At 38.9% G+C, this 19185-nt stretch overlaps 1 protein-coding gene across 1 annotated transcript in view; it reads right to left on the bottom strand.

Moving 5' to 3' along the window:
* DBX2 (developing brain homeobox 2) overlaps positions 1-18806 on the bottom strand; it is a 38173-nt gene extending 19367 nt beyond the window's left edge. Inside the window, exons 1-2 of the mRNA XM_060657875.3 lie at positions 18283-18806; positions 4295-4390 (exon numbers count right to left, since the gene is read on the bottom strand). Of these exons, the coding sequence (XP_060513858.1) occupies positions 4295-4390; positions 18283-18703 (517 nt within the window). The 5' untranslated portion in view covers positions 18704-18806. The remainder of the gene's footprint in view (positions 1-4294; positions 4391-18282) is intronic.
* Positions 18807-19185: the final 379 nt, after the last annotated feature.

The raw sequence follows: 19185 nt of genomic DNA on the forward strand, positions 1-19185 counted from the left end.
TCTGGGGAATCTCAAATCAGGACTTTATTAGCTGCCCTGTTAGAGGTCCCACTATGGTCAGGCAAGGGCTGCAGACAAGATCAGGAACAAGCACCCTATATCTCTAAGTAGCTCTGCTCCCCATCCCCCAGCCTCCACTACTTATGAACATTTGGGGAGAAAGGGAACTCCTTTCCTGGAAAGTTTCTCAAATACTTTCACTGCCTCTGTAGAACCGTTGAATAGAGCCATCAACTTGGAAAATCTATTGTCTTTGAGTCTCCAACTCCTTTAAACATTCTTCCTGGTTGACCGACTGTCATTTATCTCTGGAACACCCCTCCCTTCACTATTGAGAAGTCAAAACCTATACTCAACTTACTGCATAAAACTGCTTAGGTTTTCAACAAAATAATCATGCTTCTTTCTTTATTAGCACAAAATGCTGCATCCCTCTGAAGATCTGAGAGTGCTAACAATAAATCCTCACAGAAGGACTGCTATAGGTCTTGTTGCTTTTCTCAGGGCACCCAGACTCCAGCTGAGAACAGTGAAAGAGAACACAGGCAGGTCAGGTGGCAAGAATACTAATCAGAGCATCACCCATCTTTGGCAGTGACGCTCAAGACCAACCTACGTTCACAATAATAAAAGTAATGGCCCTTCCCTTCTGTAGTCAACAAAACCCTAAATTTGAATTTGGACAGTATGTGATGTTCTTTTAAGTTTCACAAAGAAGAGGAAATAGCAAAATGATCTTAAGATGTAGAACAGAAGTTCATTTCCCAAGGAAGAGGCAGAGCAGTTTGTCCCAGAATATTTTCCTCCTTGTATTTTCATCCTACTACTCTAAATTTAAACTTTGTCTTTTAATGCATAGAATTGTTGAACGATCACATGCAAGTTGAGTACTCAAAGACAAAATGAAATAATTATCTGATTAATTCAATTAGCCATTCTACCTAATTAAGACTCCCGCACTTTTTCAGGTGTTTTTTTTTCCCTCCACAAGTTTCCATTTCATTTTAGCTGAGAAATGTGTGATTTTGAAAAGAACCTTATGGATGTAATATCAAAGATTTTCCTTCCACTGCTTTGGGGGAGGGGAGAACTTTTACCACTGCCTTTTAATGTTTCCCCACTGTAAGGGTTGTGCTTAAATAGCCTATTAAACTATTTATTATATGTGAGAAGGGCACTGGATGAATGATTGTTTCCACATTGCAACAACAAATCAATCATAAATCTAAAAGGTTAACAAGAAAAGCGAAATCAATTTTATACAAGTGAATCATGTTACAAGAGTCAAAATGATATTTTACTTGCTTGTTAGGAAGCTGTTGATCCGATCCTACACTTTAGAAAGAGTGAAGTCAATTTTGTGAGGGCCACCGATTTCATTGCTTATTAAAATGTTTAGTATAAACCTTGATTTTGGCTGTCCACACATGTCAGCACATTTTGGTTGAAATTTAATACAAGATTACTTGGACAGTTCATTTTCCTCCGTCTGTGCAATGGAAAAAAAATGTAAATGCTTGGGCATAAAAACTGTTCTTATTATTAAAAAAAGAAGAAAAAAAAGAAAATCTAGTAAATGCCTTAAATAAAAAAAGATTACTGTGCAGATGTAAGCCTTATTAACGTTCTTTGGTATCATGGTTATTTATGTAAAATTCTTTATTGACAGCCTAAATCCACCATTTCATTATTATTTGCTGCTAATACGATGAACATTATAAACAAAAAAATAAAAAAGTCATTTCAGATTTATAACTAATGAGACACCAAAGTTTATTAAAAACACTTGTGGCATCTCTAAAGTGTTTTTAAAATGCCAACCTCAGAAATGGAGACAAACCAAGTACAGCATTCTCTATGCTTGATCTGAGCTGTGCTGATTTACCCCTTATATGTTTTATTAAATAAAAAAGATAAACATAGGACTTAATAGGCCTCTAGGGATAGATGCCACAATATATAACAGTTACGCCAAAGGCATAAAGTGGGAAGAACTGAGAGGCAGATGGAGGAAAATGAGTCTTGCTTAAAGTAATTTTTCAAGCAATTGAGAGTATGATGACGTTCTCTAGGAAATGTCTTTAGAATTACTTTTATGTGCTCTATTTATCAAACTGGCCTGGGCATTAGTGTAAAGTGTAAAGTAATTTACAGGGCTTAGAGACTTTCACCAAAACATTGCTATGAAATGAATAAACATATACACGCACACATACATGAATGTCCACCTGTTACGTGGGGGTTTTTTTCATATTTATTTTTTGAGGGGAGGGGGCAGAGAGAGAGAGAGAGAGAGAGGAGAGAGAGGGACAGAGGATCTGAAGCAGGCTTCCACGCTGACAGCAGTGAGCCCGGTGTGGGGCTCAAACTCGTTAGATCATGACCTGAGCCAAAGTCGGATGCGTAACCAGCTGAGCCACCCAGGTGCCCCTACACAGGGTTTTTTGTCCATTACGCTACATTGCCAGAGAGTCTTTAAAATAGAAGTCCAGTATGATATCAAAGGGAAGTAACGGAAACTAGGTGTGGGATCTCTTTTAATCTCTACCCCAGGAATGCAACACCAAAGATTTAATCTCAGAGACGCCACAATGCTATAGTAGCAGAGATTTGGGACTTACGTCTCTACTCCAGCAGCCTCTCCCTGCTACTCTAATATATGGTGACAAATGTCTCCTTAATTTGCACAACAGTTTTCAATTGCCCTCACAGGAGACCACCTTGAAGGAGCGAGTAAAAGGTTTAGTCATGGTTTCTATTTTTCTATTTGAATCAATACATTCTCGTTAAATGGACAATTAATAGGTCACTTCCAAAATAGTGGTGTATCAGTCCTGGTTAATAAACGATCCCCAGAGTTGATAATGGGCCCTATGTATTCAGCAAGTCCTGTATACACTCAGCTCATCCACTAAATCCCTTTTCAGGTGGACAGGGTTATATGGGAAGATGAGCTAGAATGAGTCTATAAAAGTCAGTTTCATTCACTGCTTTATTTTTCAGTCAAGTGCTTTAAATGGTGTCCAGAAATTCACTTGGAATGTGAGACAGGAGAAAAGATGGACACACAGAGCCTTGCTTTATGACCATACAAAAGGGCAACTGACCCTTGCCCAAGCCTTTTCCATGTGAAATGGCTCCTAAAGTTCATCTGCACAGTGAAAAATCGTGGTGAGGTCGCGTGTGGATGAGTCAAGTGAAAGTGACGATTGGTCATGGGTCTGTCGCCCATTGTGGCTGGGTCCCTGCCATGTAAAGTGCTCTGTGGGAAAGTATCGGCCCCCTAAAGAGATGCTCAGAAGGCTGCAGCTCATTAAACGGCCAGCATTTGCTGCCTCACTTGTCAGGAATCATCCTGTTGAGCAACTGCTCTCCTGAAACATTCATAAAACACATTCACGGGAGGCAGCAGGGACCTGAATCCAACCGTGATAGAGCTCTGTACTTCAGGCTGACTCAACTCCTTCTATTTCACTTTCCACCTGACAGAGGGGTTAACCTGAATAAAAGTTTTCTCTGGGCAGTTGAAATAAATGTGCTGGCCTCTACTGGAGTAGAGTAGAGCTTACTGGACTTCATCACACACTCAGAATCTCTGCCTACAAACTCTTACTTGACCTAGAAATCTCAAGATCAAGGTGAACTTTATTTCTTTTTAGTTCGACATTGCTCTTTTTGAGTGTGTATGTGTGTGCACGCATGCACGCTCTAAAAGTTTTTCAAAGTTGTTGTTCTCACTCCACCCCTGGACATTTTAAATTTTGAAATTTTTGAGGAAAAGTTCTCTTGAAAATATTTCCTACAACTCTGGTGGGTTCTTTTCAAGATCATAAAGAGGAAATATTTATCTCCTTTTACAATCTGGACAATTTTTATTATTTTCTATGAACACCTAGTGACTTTCTGTGTCACATTCTAAGTTGAATAGAAATTTTACACAGCACAATTTCTTAGCCTTCCTTCTTTCTTTTTTCTTCTCTAAATGAGTATTGCTACACGTTTCAGAAAGAGCCAAATCAGTCCCTCTGAGATCTTTTATATCAAATGGAAAACAAGTCACTTTCCTTGGTGTGTCAGCCCTGGGTTTCAATGCCATTAGAAACGGCTCACAATTGCTCAGTGTGCTGAGGTCTGATAAATCTCTGGAAACCTCCTGAATAGGATCGCTGTGATTTTTAGTGAGGATTTAGCTCCTTGCCATGGCATTACCAATTAGTTTTCCAGAGCACATTAAATCCTGCTGCTTTGGTTTACAGAATAACTGAGGCATTGCTGATGAAGCATAAAAACTTACTTGCAAAAGCAGTGGGGGATGCTGGGCGCCGACAGGACCCACCACAGCATGCAGAGTAGAATGGTGAGGCACTCAGGAAGAAAGGTTTGGAAGACGCTGCGGAGAAAGCATTGATCTCATTGATGAGCCATTTCTTTTAGACCATATTCAAAATTCTAGTTTCCCAAAAGTCACTGAGTAAAACACTCCATTTTCTGAGCCTTTACTTGGCTGGTTATAACTCTGACTGAAATTAACATTATTCTAAAGTAGCTTTATCTGTCAAAGAGATTACCACACATTTAATCAAGATGTGGAAGATGCAGTGGAAAGACGAGTTGATCAAAACCAAACCTATAATTTTCTGTGTGGTCCTAATTACAAGTAGTACATATCAAATACTCCTTCATTCACAATATCCTAGAGCAACACACAGGACAACTATCTGTGGTGATGAATGTCCTTTATCCCCACTGTCCAATATGGGATCTATTTCCCACATGGCTCCTGAGATATGTGGCCAACGTAACTGGGTAACTGAATTCTCAATTTAAGTTATTTTAAAATAAATACACTCGTGTGGCAAGGAGCTATCATATCATTGAATGGCACAGCTCAAGATATGATACTTACCGAGGAACAAATTGAAAGCAGAAAGTAAAAAATTAAATATAAAAACCAATTTGAATGTTATATGCTTAAGTTTAATTTTTTAGAAGAGATTATATTACTCTACTGTTTATTTTCAGAAAATTCTTCAAAATAGTTAGTTGGATTCCAAAGTGGTAAGAGATAATCTACTGAGCAATTCCATAACAAAACGTTTTTTTTTTTTTGTTCTGATCACTTTTACATGTTCAAAAGTATTTGAGAATAGCATTTTATCTCAAGAGAAACTAGTTAACCTGAAGGTATCTGTGTTTATAGTATAGGGATTTACCATATATCTGTTCTGCTCATTTTACTAAACTATACTATTCATAACATTTTCAATACATGTACACGGAATAGGTATCATTACTCTTATAAGGAAAGAAATTTTAAATTCTGTTTCTCAGTAGATGATAAATAGCTAAAAAGGATGTCACAGAACATTAGTAATAGCTCTTCTTTACTGAGCACTTACTATATGTCAGGCTTTGGTTAAACACCTTAAATACCCCATGTCCTTTAGCATAATGAGATATAATATAAACGTGGGTGAAAGTTCCTGAAGGTGGACAACTTGCTTTTGCTATCGCATACCCAAAAGAGTACATAGCACATTGTAAATGTCAGCAAATTTTCAATAAATGAATGTATAAAACCAAGCCTAATAGTTCATTTTCTGTGTGGTCATAATTATAAGTAGTAATTAGTAAAACTAAGAAATAGGAAGCCTCTCTCGACCTTCTTACGAAGAGAATGAGGATCAGGAATGAACCCCTTCCCTGCTCCCCAGACACACCTTGAAATATAGTATCATCCATAACAGATGACCTTGAAATCTAGAACATGACTTGAAAATAAATATTTTTATAACTCTCCCTACATATTCAACGGCAACTTTTTTCTTATTTTAATCATAATTAGTGAATATTATTTTGATACGAATACCATACCTTTTTCAAGAACACAGTAATTTCAGACTTGTATTTTAACCAAGTGATAAGCATGTGTTTACTTTCGCCAATATTTTTGAAGGATATATCAAAATAAGTGTATTGCCCAATAAAAATTTAGGTTCTTAATGCCTTCAAATTGCAAATTAGTCATACATGCAGGTTTTTTTCTATAACATAACGGAAAGTTGCCAATATTCGTATTCTTAGTTTTTTAATATCCAAGTTTTCAAATAATAAAACGTTAGTCTTAATGATATTTCAAGGGGTGCCTGGCTGGCTCAGTCAGCGGAGCATGCAGCTCTTGATCTTCGGATTGTGAGTTCAAACCCCACATTCGGTGTAGAGATTACTTAAAAATAAAATCTTTTAAAAAATGATACTTTGAAAATATAGCAACTAAGCAAAGTATGAAAAGGAAATCCATCTTGGTGTTCAAAAATTCTATAAAACTTAAAAAACTTTTTTTTCTAAATAGGCTCCATGCCCAACTTGGGGCTTGAACTCACCACCAGACCCTGAGATCAAGAATTGCACATTCCCAACTGAGCCAGCCAGGCACCCTATAAAACTTTTTAAAAATTTTACTGTTATCATAAACTGTTCTAACACTGACTATAAAACCACCAAAGAAAAGATAAATCATTTCACTTTAATATCTTATGAGAAAATGGCACTATTTAGGCAGAATTACATTTTCCAGTATTCTAGGAATATTTGAAGTACTTTGAAAAATAAAAATCTATTTCTACATATAAAAATTGTCACATTATGTTGATTCTCAAGCATTTTCTGTTAAATTATTTCATCTCAAACACTCCATATAATTAAGTCATGGCTACTGTGCAGTTTGGCACAAAATACAATGCTGCATTTACATACATGTAATAACACATTTATCATGATAGCTGGAAAAAACACACATGAAATAAGCACACTAGTGATACTATTAAAATAACCATGTATTATAATACGTACAAATTACAAATTTTATCATTCTAGCCAAACTGTTTCTCAATCTAACCCTATGGCCTAAAAAATATAAAAATAAAAGATAAAAAAAAATGAATGGCTCATTTGAGACAAGCAATCAATTAAATTCATTTGTGACAAACGAAGTTCTGAGATATACAATCTTAGTGTTAAATTTAACCAGAAGAAGTTTTCATTGAGTAGTTTGTTATATTACTATGTATTACCTTATCTTAATAGAGTGAAGCTATAATCAAAATGACATGCCATCTACAGTAATAAACTCTTGTGGCTAAGGAACTACATGTGACATGACCAGGCTTCAGGTTCTCTTGTGTAGAATTTCCTTACCATGTTAAAACATCTCTTTGACATACATATATTTACACAGTCAATTCATGGTTTCCATACATAAACACACCTTGTTGAAGCTGGTTTCTGTGAAAATTGTTGTGAAATTCCAATTAAGTGCTCCATTTTTTTTTTTTTTTTTTTTACATATGCCTACTTTGACATAAGTCAAATGCTCATCCAGCTGAACCTATGACTGCAGGGGTGTCAAATGGCACTAGGAAATAACCATTTTAAACAATGAAATGCATTAAAGATATATATATATATATTACAATTTTAAATGTTTGTCAATCATATACTTTTTAAAGGAATAGCAAGAAAGGAAACTCAGCTGTGATGAAAACAAAGTAACAAGTTGATAGATGTGTTAAAACTTTTTTAAGTCTTTGAGAACTACTTAGAAGATGCTCTGAAAAGGACAGAAAATGCACTGCTATGAATTGAACACACGCTATCTCATCCACTCATTAGCATTCAACCTCAAATGGGTATGCATCTGGAATGTGAACACTGTTTTCGGCAATTTTTTTTTAATGTTTATTTATTTTTGAGAGAGACAGAGACAGGATGCGAGTGGGTAAGAGGCAGAGAGAGAGGGAGACACAGAATCCAAAGCAGGCTCCAGGCCTTGAGCTGTCAGCACAGAGCCCGACGTGGGGCTCGAACTCACGAGCTGTGAGATCATGACCTGAGCTGAAGTCAAGACACTCAACCAACTGAGCCACCCAGGCACCCCGGCAATTTCTTTTTTAAAAAAGGACAAGAGAAACACAAATATTTTAGAATAATATTTAGTTATTAGCCACGAGAGATCAGGGTTTCATGCACAGATACTGCCAGTTATTCATAAGAGCTGGAGCCCAGAAAATGGACACACCTCCCAAGCTTTCCATAAGAGAAAATCAAATGGCCTTTCCTATCGAAAAAAATGTACACTGTCAGGTTCGGCATGATGTTAGGTTCTGTTAGCACAATACTTCAGGATACTCTGAATTCTGTATCTCACCAACAAACCTAATTTCCAGTTTCTGTGGAAATCTATTACCAGTTACCAATAAATAACTTAAAACTTTTTGAACTAAACTGTCTGAATCCAAATGACTAAAATCACTTATTCACAGAAAACCTCATGAGCTTTTCACTTCTTAATAAGATATTCTGACTTACCTGGAGCCACAGAATCAAAATACCTATTAATTATTTCGAACAGTTATCTAAGATGGAGACTTAGAGCCAATTTAACGGTGAACTGGCCTGATTTCTTTTTAAACTTAACAAGATGGTTCTGTGGTACAATCATCTCATAGCTGAGGATGGTTACGAGCCTAACTACAGAGAAATTATTTTCAAAAGTCTGTCATTTAGAAAGCAAGCAATAATTTTTAAATTGCTTTTCTGTTGTTATTTTCATTCTTCTTTTGCTGATGGAGAAGAACAATGGGTATTTAAATGGGGTGAACCACATTCTTCTGATTGTCAGTGGAAAACTGTGGTACTAACTGACTTGAGTTGACGTTTCAAAGAAAGAGTACTAAAGACCACTAATAAAACCTTCAAATAAATTTCAAGAGTCCACTGCAATGCTATGCCAACTGGCAGCACCTTTTAAGAAAGATGGGGAGAAATGAAAGAAGGTTCCAAGATGCCTTATTAAGGCATCTTTAACCTTTGGTTAAAGGGTAAAAAAACACCTCAAGGAAAGAATAACAGGGAGCTAAATAATTTTTTTTAATGGTTTTAAATTACCTTTTTCAAGTGCCTGGTACATGGGAACCATGAATAAAGAAATCTAAACTTCTGACCTGAAAACAATATACAACTGGAATACAGTGGACCCAAAAATGAGACTCCAAAGAATAGCAACCAGCAGCCCTGAGTAGTAAGATCTAAGAAATATCACTCACCTAATGAGGTGTGATTATCACACACCCTGGAAGGGTGATCCTTTGCATGTGATCCACATGCAAATTTACCTTCAGTCACAAGGGAAAGCAAGTTAAATAAATTCATCCTTTATCTTCCTGCTCATCAGAAAACAACAGAAGTCCACATTCTTTTCCTCAAGTATTTCAGACACAGAAAAACAAAGGTCTTAATGTTCTGGTACAGCTCATGAGAAGATAAATCAAGTGCAGTGTCTACTTCTTTGATGCTGTGCTTTTAATTCTGTGCAGATAATATTTATTGCATCTCTAGCAAGTGCCACACAGTGTACTGGGACCACAAAGATGAAAAAGGATGGTTTCCTTCCCCAGAAGAATTTCTATTTAGTGTTTCTTAACTTACAGATTTATGTCTGCTGGTCAACGAAATGAAATGCAAATTTTTCTGTTTTCCAAATTCAATTTTTTTTTGTAAAATCTGAGGCATTCCCCAAGAGAGAGATGAAATTTGAAAAAATTCACATTGTGCATCCCTAACCGTTGGTTCTCAACCCTGCATACACGTTAGAATTATCTAGAGTGCTTTCAGAGATACAGAGGCCCAGGCCCCATACCAACCGGGTTAAATCACCAGCTAAGAGTGGGCTCCTTAGCACAGCATTGTTTCAAAAGATGCATAGGTCATTATAATACACGGCCAGGATGAGACCACAGAAAAAAACACAAAACAATGTCTGACACAGCAGGCACTCAATAAATGTTAGCCTTTACTCCTGCCATTATTACAGAATTTGAGATCAACAGTAAGACAACATATAAACAGAAGCCGCACGGTCAAGACTTCCAGTGAAATATAAACAAGTAAAAAGAAAAGACTATTGTCAAGAGGGCTTTGTCAAAGAAGGCTTTAAGCAGCAACAACATCTTAACCCACACCTTGATTTGGAAGGTATTTGGAACGGCAAAAGAAGAAAAAGAAGGCATTCCAACAAGGAAAGGTGGCTCGAACAAAAGGAAAGGAGGCAAGGTGGGACACGTAGGGCAGGTTAAGGAGACCAGCCTGATGGCTGGCACAAGGCGAAAGGAGTGAACAATGTACTTGGAGGAGCTAAATGTAGCTGATGGAATGAAGGTGTTGCAGAACAGAGTATTTCTATTTGATCTGATCGTCAGACGGGGATAATTAAGGTTTTCTTGAGTAGCTGGGTAATATGAGGTAGCAGATAATTAAGGTTTTCCTGAGTAGCTGGGTAGTATGAGGAAGCCTTATTTTAGGAAAATTCACCTGGCAGTACCGGATGCGATGTGGTGGAGAAAGGAGAGGCTATATGGAAGGATCCCACTGCAGTAAAGATTTGTTATAAGAACAGGTAGTGAGGGCACCAGGGTGGCTCAGTCTGTTAAGCATCTGACTATTCCGGCTCAGGGCATGATCTCACGGTTCGTGAGTTCGAGACCCGCACGGTATTCTCTTGGTATTCTCTTTCTCTCCCTCTCTTTCTCTCTCAAAATAAATAAAGAAACTTAAAAAAAAAGTTATAAAAAAAAGAAGAGGTAATGATAACCATTTGTGTATACATGGCCACTAACATCTTCTCTAGCCTCGCATAATGAACAAATGGGTAGGGTATGGCTTCTTCTCAAGGTGCGGGCCTCAGTTCATCGCAATCACCAAATATGATCAGTATCTCTGCTGCCTCTCCCTTCAAGTGGTCTCTATTAGCAGCTCTGAAAAACTGAGCTAAATTTAAGGAAATCCTCAAGCTCCCAGCTATTGCACTCTGTGTGACTAATTCTTGCACTGGTCTACCCCACCAGGAGACAACAGACCTGGCAAGAACTGTATCTGATAGGGGTTATCCTGATTTCACCCTGTGGCAGACTTTAAATGGCTACAAATTACCTGGGTCTCAGTTTCCCCTTCCTTTGTATTTGGGATGGTCTTGCTGCCTTGTTTGACCAAAGGATACAGAAGAAGTGATATTCTGGAACATTCCAAGGCTAGATCATAAGAAGCCTTACAGCCACTGCCTAGGATTCTTGGAGTGTTTGCTCTTAGAACTCTCCCTTTCATAACCCAAGCATCAAGCTGTTAGAAGCTCAAGACACTTGGAAAGTCTACTTGTAGATTGTTGTAATAGCTCTAGTTAAGCACCCAATCAACAGTCAGCCATGTGAGCAGCCATTTTGGACATCAAGCCCAGTTGAGCCTTCAGAAGACCATAGTCCCAGCTGCCATCTAACTGCATGAGTTTCCATGTTGAGAACCACTCAGCTGGGCCCAGTCAATCCACAAGACTGTGAGAGAAAATAATAAATTGCTCCTTTAAGCTTCTAATCTTTGAAATAGCTTCTTATACAGCAATACCCCTTTCACCACTATTTTACTTATGGTGGAATGGTAGAAAGGAGTCTTTCACATCTTTCCCTGTTATCAGTAGGCTTTTGTGGTATGTGTTTGCAAGTCAAATGCTGACTTTAATCTCTGTTCTTATTTTGAAATGAGGACACAGAGGCTCAAGGAGGTTATATGAATTGATTGGAATTATACAGTCAGTAATATAAAAATCTTAGACTTGAATCTAGGCTTTAAAATTACAGAAATGCTGCTAAAACCAGCTCCAAAAACTGTATTTTTAAATTTACCTAATTTGCCATTTTTGCTTTGGAGAAATTGTTGGCAAACTTTTGCTATAAAAGGCCAGATAAATACTTCAGGTTTTGCAGGCCATAAATCTGTTGCAACCATTCAATCTGTAATACAGAAGCACCTGTAGAAAATATGTAAACACACGGGAGTGCCTCTTTTCCTGCTTGAAAGAATGGGACTGTCTTCTGGTTTGAGACCCAATATAACTATAGATTTGGTTAAATACACCTAAACTCAATCCAGCCCTAGGAGAGTCTCTTTAAGAAACATGCCAGCAGTCATGGTTTTTATTCTCTTTCAATGGACAAAAATCTTTCCAAAGAATAACTTACTAACTCCTTCGCATATTTTAAATTTAAAAGTTATTAGAGATTTAACCCTTTAAAGAACAAGCAATTTTGAGTCCTCTCAAGAGGACTGGTAAAAATTATATATTGTATGTTCTATTTCTGACAGCCACTTAGAATTAATAAAATTGAGGTTGTTGTGGCAAAGTGCCTGAACATGTAAAAGAAACGTTAGAAACCTGGTTCATCTTTGGGATACTGATAAACAAGGAGGCAATTAAATATTCAGTAATATACAGAAAAAGATGTGAATTTTCTTTCTTTCCTTTTCCCAGATGCTTTGGTTCTAAAACAAAAGTCTAAAAACTTTAGAGGCTTTTTGATCTTCGACTTCAGAGAGAATTTTAGTGCCTTCAGTTAACTGTTCATATAACTCACAAAAATGTGCCCCTGAAATATCCCCAACTAATAGCAGGTTGACAAAATGAATAATGCTATTAAAAATGAAATCAGTTATGGTAACTTTATATAAAGTGATGAATCACTCTGCATTGCCAAATCAAGTACTGACTGGAGGCTAAAAAGAATAAAAGGGAGAGATTTCATTAAAAGTGGAAACATTACTGAAAGTAAAATAAAATACTTTGGAATAAAATATACAAGGGTCTGGTAAGCGTATTATACATTAAGGCAAAAATCCAATTTCTTAGTAAGAGAGTATAAAATAGAAGCATGATCTAATGAAGTCTTAAATAAGGATTCTAACAAGCATTCCCAGATAAAAATCATGTTGTTTCTTTTTCCAATTTGCCTTTTTATTCCCGACAGACTCCAGGTGTAGTTGAATGAAAACTTATTTAACAGACTTAAAAACTGTGTACCTTCACTGTGAATAAAAAATCACTGTAATTAGGAAAACACCTTATTTGGAGCCTCTGTTAATCCAAGATTAAGTAGACAAACACTGTATTAAGAGCTACAAAGCAAGACCCCTTGAAAGACATAGTAAGATGTATTCTAAAGTTATAAAGAGTAACAACAGAAATAGGGTGGTGGAAAATAGGTTGAGTGTGGTATAAATGAAATATTTATCCCCCCCCAACATAAGGACACATTTATTTAAATATGTTAAAGATAAGAACATCTCACTTCTGTAAAAACTTGCATAGCAAAGAATCTCAAAGTATTTTACAAGCACATCTATTTCCTGTGCTACTTCCCTTACTTTAAAATTGCTACCATTTCCATCATTGTTCGGCAACAAACCTAAGCATAAAATGAGGTCTTACAGCAAAGGAGACTTTTTTCTGGTGGGCACAAGAACAGGAAGAAGGTGGCACACTCCAACAGGGATATAACAGAGTCTCATGCACAGCTTTGGTTCCAATGTATGAGGTACATTCATGGCAAACAAATGTGGATAAAATCATTGTCAACAATTCTTTTAAATTGCCCACAACATATGGCATCCTTTGGCTTCTGGCATGTAACCCTGAACTCTCTGAATCCTATGTTTATTTATACATAAATGTGTATACAATTGTCTGGGCATTCCAACTACTGTGCTCTTTTCTCTTGTTCATTTATTTATTTTTGAAAGAGAGAGAGAGAGAGAGAGAGAATCCCAAGTAGTGGGGCTGGAACCCCTGAACCCCATGAGATCATGACCTGAACCGAAATCAAGAGTCTGACTCTTAACTGCTTAACTGACTGAGCCACCCAGGCGCCCCAAACCATTGTGCCTCTTAAAATAATCCTCAACTCCCTTAAGTCAATAAGAGGTAAGGGGAAAGTTCTAAAATGTTCCTACTCGCCTGCTGGATTTACTCCTATTTTATTATTAAACCTCAACAGCTTCAATACCTGTTAACAGATTGACATTTCTTGTTGCCTAAGTGGAGTAAAGAAGCACATGTTAGGGGTTGGAGTGGGATAAGTACTAAAGTCAGGGGCAAATTCAATGCACATAAATTACTCCAGCCCAGGTGTTATTCTGTAAGGATGGTAACTGAGTCATTACTAGAAGGGAAGGAACTATTAGTCCTATTCTCTTCACTGCAAGAATTTCTCCTTGAATCTGAAGGAGTTCATTAACTTGAGCTGATTCTCATGAACTATGTAAAGTTATTAAATGTTAATATGTTTATATTAATATGTTCATATAGATCCAAAGGCATGTTAAGAAGATACAAAAAATATGCACATGTAGTAATAACATGGTTCAGTATTATCTACAAATTCCACCAAAGCAGTGGTTGAGGTGACGGCCTGAGGAAGGAACCACCTTTGCCGGATTTTCCACTCTCTGTCCTGATTCTGGGTCAGCATCACCAACATTCAAGATGCTGTGATTTTAATCTACCAAAACAAATCTAAAGCAAAGTGGTAGCAAAAATAAGTGAGAAACTCTGGCTTAATAAACCAGATCACAAAGTCTTCAAGATCACTTAGATAAAACATAAGTGCAATTAGTTTAAGACAGAGTCATGGATTAACACATAAATAGTATCTGGAACTGGGAGATGGGCAAGGAAACGAGGATGTACATTAAGTTTTAATGGTAAGAAGCAATCCTAACAAGGGGCCAGAAAAATGCTACGGATCTGGTTCCATTCCTGTACTGCACAGTACAACTTACCTGATAAAATTACCTAAAAAATAAAAAAAAAAAAAAGAACTCACCTATCCAGAAGAAACATGTGGTTTCTAACCCTTAAAAGGAGTAGCTTCAACAATCAATAAATTACATTCAGAAAATTACCTTTATGTCAAATATTTTTAAAATGTTTAAATAACAAATGTTATTAAAAGGCAAGACTCCACGTATTTTGAATAAAACTGGTGACATAACCAAGAGAAATGTAAAATTTTCAGCTTTTTACATTTCAAAGCTCTTTTATATATATAAACATAAATATTGTAATCTAGCACAATATTCACCCAATAATGACATTAATGAACTTTTCAGGAAGGATCTCTGATGATTCTAATTTACTTGCAGAACCTCCTGGTTTCCCCTAATAAACTATAACAGATCTAAGGACTCAACCCTGGATCTATCTTCTATCTACTACCTTCTATTGCACTGTGCCCCTCTCCAGCCTTGAGAAATACCCTTTGATTTCTAGAGTTTTTAAACTACATTTTATATATATATATATATATATATATATATATATATATATCCCCAACTGTTTTATATATAAACAACCTGACAACATATAGCTATGGAGAGTCTTTTTCCTACTGTAAATATTCAAAGACTTGCTAGTTTCCAGGGATGAAGAACTGACAGCTATCCTCTCATTTATTACCTATAAAATCTGTGTTATTGCTTAACTGTCATCACCTTGCAGATCCACAGCAAGACAAACAGGAAGGGCAATTTCTTTCCTTATGGACTCACATACAAAATCACAATCTGATGTATTATTGTGATACACGTAATCAGTTATCACTAGATTCTGATATTCAATGAAAGACTCGCATAAGGAATACGAAGGTTTGGGACATTTTTTTTTTTTCCTCCTTCACAAGTCCACAGATGTTTCCACTGTTAACTTCTGACAAAAACAAAATTAGCAAGTGAAGTAATCATTGTAGAAAAAAACTGGCCTCCATGAAAATTAAAGCAGCGAACAGCTATGAAAATGCTTGGAAAGCCATACAGCAGTCCAAACATGGAATGCCACAGGGGCAGAGACAGTCATCCGTTTTGTGCAGTGACGATCCCAATGGTCTAGAACAGAGCCTGACACATGGGAGATACTCGGTAAGCACTTCCTGAACAAATGAAATAGATGGCATCATTAAAAATCGGTAACAAAGATAATGAAGCAGAAATGCATGCAGTGGCATAAATCCCCAAGTTAAAGGGCTCTGTATTTCACCAAGGCACCAGTAAAAGGAAGTCTGGGGTTTTCTCATTCAACATTTAGTTTGGTACACTCAACAAGACTGGAAAAAAAGTGAGTACTCAATATGCTGAAATGATTAAAAATCCCATTTTGTGATCCACTCCTAAGTAAGGATCTAAAGGATTAGCAGTGGTTGTTCACTGACATCTCAGAAAGAAATATAAGGAAATACTGTTATCTTTTCAAAAACAGTAGCTCTTCTATACTCTCTATAGAACATCAATCACTATGTCATCAGTCAGTTAATTTTCAGGTGATAGTAACCTTGTCAGCACTCATTAAAACTTCATAATTCTACACAGCAGCAATGAATTCCCACAACATTTGGTAGGACAAAAATCTGTCACTTAAATAAAACTAGGGCAATGTTCAGAAAATGACATTCTGTGTCAAATTACAAAGATAAATGAATGTAAATGCTGGTTTTAAGCAGCATATTTGTGGGCACAAATATAGAGAGTTTTAATTTTCTTAAGATACTTTTGTAGATTCAAAAATTAAACACACCCCTTATAAGACTATTTTTTTAAATAAACGGTTATTTTTTCAGAGGAAAATCAACCTAGGAGAATCTCAAATCTTCAATGAGGGCTCAATAAAACACCAGGAATAAATATGTGCTTAAACTGTATTAGAATACTTCAAAGGGAAATACAAATTCTCATATTCTCTTAACTATTCCAAAAAAAAAAACCACATTTTTGTATTCTGACACTTTAATAAGTGTACAAGAGTTAATACATCCTTGAAAATTTTTTGTAGTTAGGAGACCCTTTACCCAATAATCGCAATATTTTGAATGAAACAGATACACAAACCTCTTGTTCAGTTATTAAAATATCTGCCTTTGATTTGCATTTGGTTTATTTGAATTTAACCTGTAAAATCTACAAAGGGGAAAACTAAGTAACTTTCTCTGGTTGAGTAGCCAATCAGGATCAGGGGCAATTTAAGAATCCTTAAAAATAACTTCTATGAACACAATGCCAAACCACTAAAAGTTATGCAAATCACCATTTTTTTGTTTGAAAATGTTATTTTTTTGTGACACAGCATTATTTACTAACTCTTGTCTAGGTGAACCGGCTTTATACGTTTCTAATTTTCCAAACACTTCAAAAATAAGAGAGTGGCCCAAATTACCAAGGAACATAAACTCTGCCTTTAACAGTTATTTTTTCCTTTCCCTAGATGCAAAAGGCTTCCCAGGTTCCTTAGGTTTTACACTGTGTGAATGAGACCGCTCATATAATTATATTTGTTCCATTCTGTTAATAACCATTTCAAGCTGAAAGACCAGGACAGGTTCTAAACATGTTAAGTTCTATACAGCCATTAGCAATAAATTTGATCTGGCAGTTTGCTGGGACAATGGAATCTGCTGAAAAAGCGTCTATTAGTCATTCTGGACAAACCCATCGGGATTAAAAGAATGAGTTAAGATCGCCTAAGGACGCAGCCAAAAAAAATTAATAATAATCCAACTAGATCTCAGCTTCTGAGTTTCCAAAAGGCTTCCCCTTTTTTTCACCGCACATTTCGGCTGCCCCTCCATACGCTTTAGCTAAAATGTGATTAACCCGTCCACATTCTCTGCCCAATCACACCACTTAGGTTTTATGCGAAAATTAAACCAAAATTGCCTTTCTTTTGATAATTTCCCATTTATTGGTGAACTTCCTATTCCAGGTGCCAATTCAGCTGTTTCAGCTCAGCACGAAGAAAAAGTCGTCCTTGATTTCCTTGCGCCTCCGTGATCCCAAATACTAAGAGCAGAGAAAGCCAAAAGTTTGCGCAACTCTTCTTCCAAAAATCTTTGCGAGCGCTCTTGAACGGCCCGGGCCTTCGCTGCAGACGCAGGAGCAAAGCCCCCGAAGCGGGCCGCGGGAACTGCCCAGGGAGCTGGTGTCCCGCGGCCTCCAGGGCTGGAGGCGGCGAGCAGAAACGCTGAACTTAGGAACAAGACGGGTGAAACTGGTCCAGCGAACCCAGAGATCTCGGGACTAGGGCTGCTCTTTCCCGCTAACCCAATGTGGGGCATTCAGGGTTTCTCCAGAAAGGCCTGAAAATCAAGGCAGCCCTACCACTTGTTGAACAGAGAGGAAGCTGGTGGTATGGGATAGGGGTGGAGGGGGTGTCACAGTTAGTGGCTGTACCCTATGTACCCGCGAAGTGGCATCCCCAAAGAAGCTCGAAACGCTCGAGGAAGGTCCCAGGCCGGAGCGGATCCGGGCGCGCTGGGGCCAGGGCTCCCTTGGCGCAGCGCGCACCCCCGGGAGCTCGGATCCCGGACCTGCCGGGTCGGAGGCGCCGGGCGCGGCTGGGGAGGAAAAAAGCTGGCTCACCTGGGGCTGACGGCTGGAAGGTAGAGTCTCGATCCCCCGGAGCCCGGCCCGGCAGCCTGGCGCCGTCGGCCGAGGGGCTGAGCACTTGGAAAGCCCAACGCGTGCCGTACGGCGCTCCGCCGGGGCTGACCGGTTCGGCCGCGGGGCACAGCTTGAGGGGAACGGGGCTGGCCGGCAGGGGCCGGACCTGCGCGCCGGCTGCCGTGGCGGCGGCGGCGGCCACTAGAGCGGACGCCGGGCCGTGGTGCGGGGGTGGCTGCAGCGCGTGCGGCGGGGCGCCCCCAGCCCGCAGCAAGTTCTCGATCAGGAAACTCTTGCCCAAGTTGCCAAAGCCCGGAGCCGCGGGGAAATTGAGGAGCGCGGAGGACGCCACCACGTCCCAGTACGCGCCGGCGTGGGCCGCCACGGCGCTGGGGAGCATAGTGCGACGCCCGCGGGCCGCCTGCGCGCCCGCCTCCAGCTCCGCGCGCCGCACCGGGCCCGCGCCGCTCCCTCCCGCCGCTGCCTCCCGCCGCAGCCTCCCGCGGAACCGGAGCGCGCTGAGCCCGGGAAGGAGGAGAGGGCACCGAGGACGCCGGCAGGCTTGGAGCGATATTATTTTTTTGGGTTGGGCGTTTTCTTAAAGGATGGGAGGAGTGAATGTGGGAGGGGGAAGCTGTGCGTGTCTCTGGCCCGCGGCGCAAGCTCTGGGGGCGCCGGGGAGTCCCTCCCGCTCCCTATGCAGATCCGGATGGTCGGTTTCTCTCTCTCTCTCTCTCTCTCTCTCTCTCTCTCTCTCTCTCTCTCTCTCTTTCTCTCTCTCTCTCTCTCTCTCTCTCTCAGAAGGCTGGAAGGTGTGTCCAGCCCATCCATTCATGTCACCCGGCCCACAAAGTGACAGACGCGGCCAACAATAAGGGCGGC

This window comes from Panthera onca, chromosome B4 (genome assembly GCF_046562875.1).
Source record: "Panthera onca isolate mPanOnc1 chromosome B4, mPanOnc1 haplotype 2, whole genome shotgun sequence".
Classification (NCBI taxonomy): Eukaryota; Metazoa; Chordata; class Mammalia; order Carnivora; family Felidae; genus Panthera; species Panthera onca.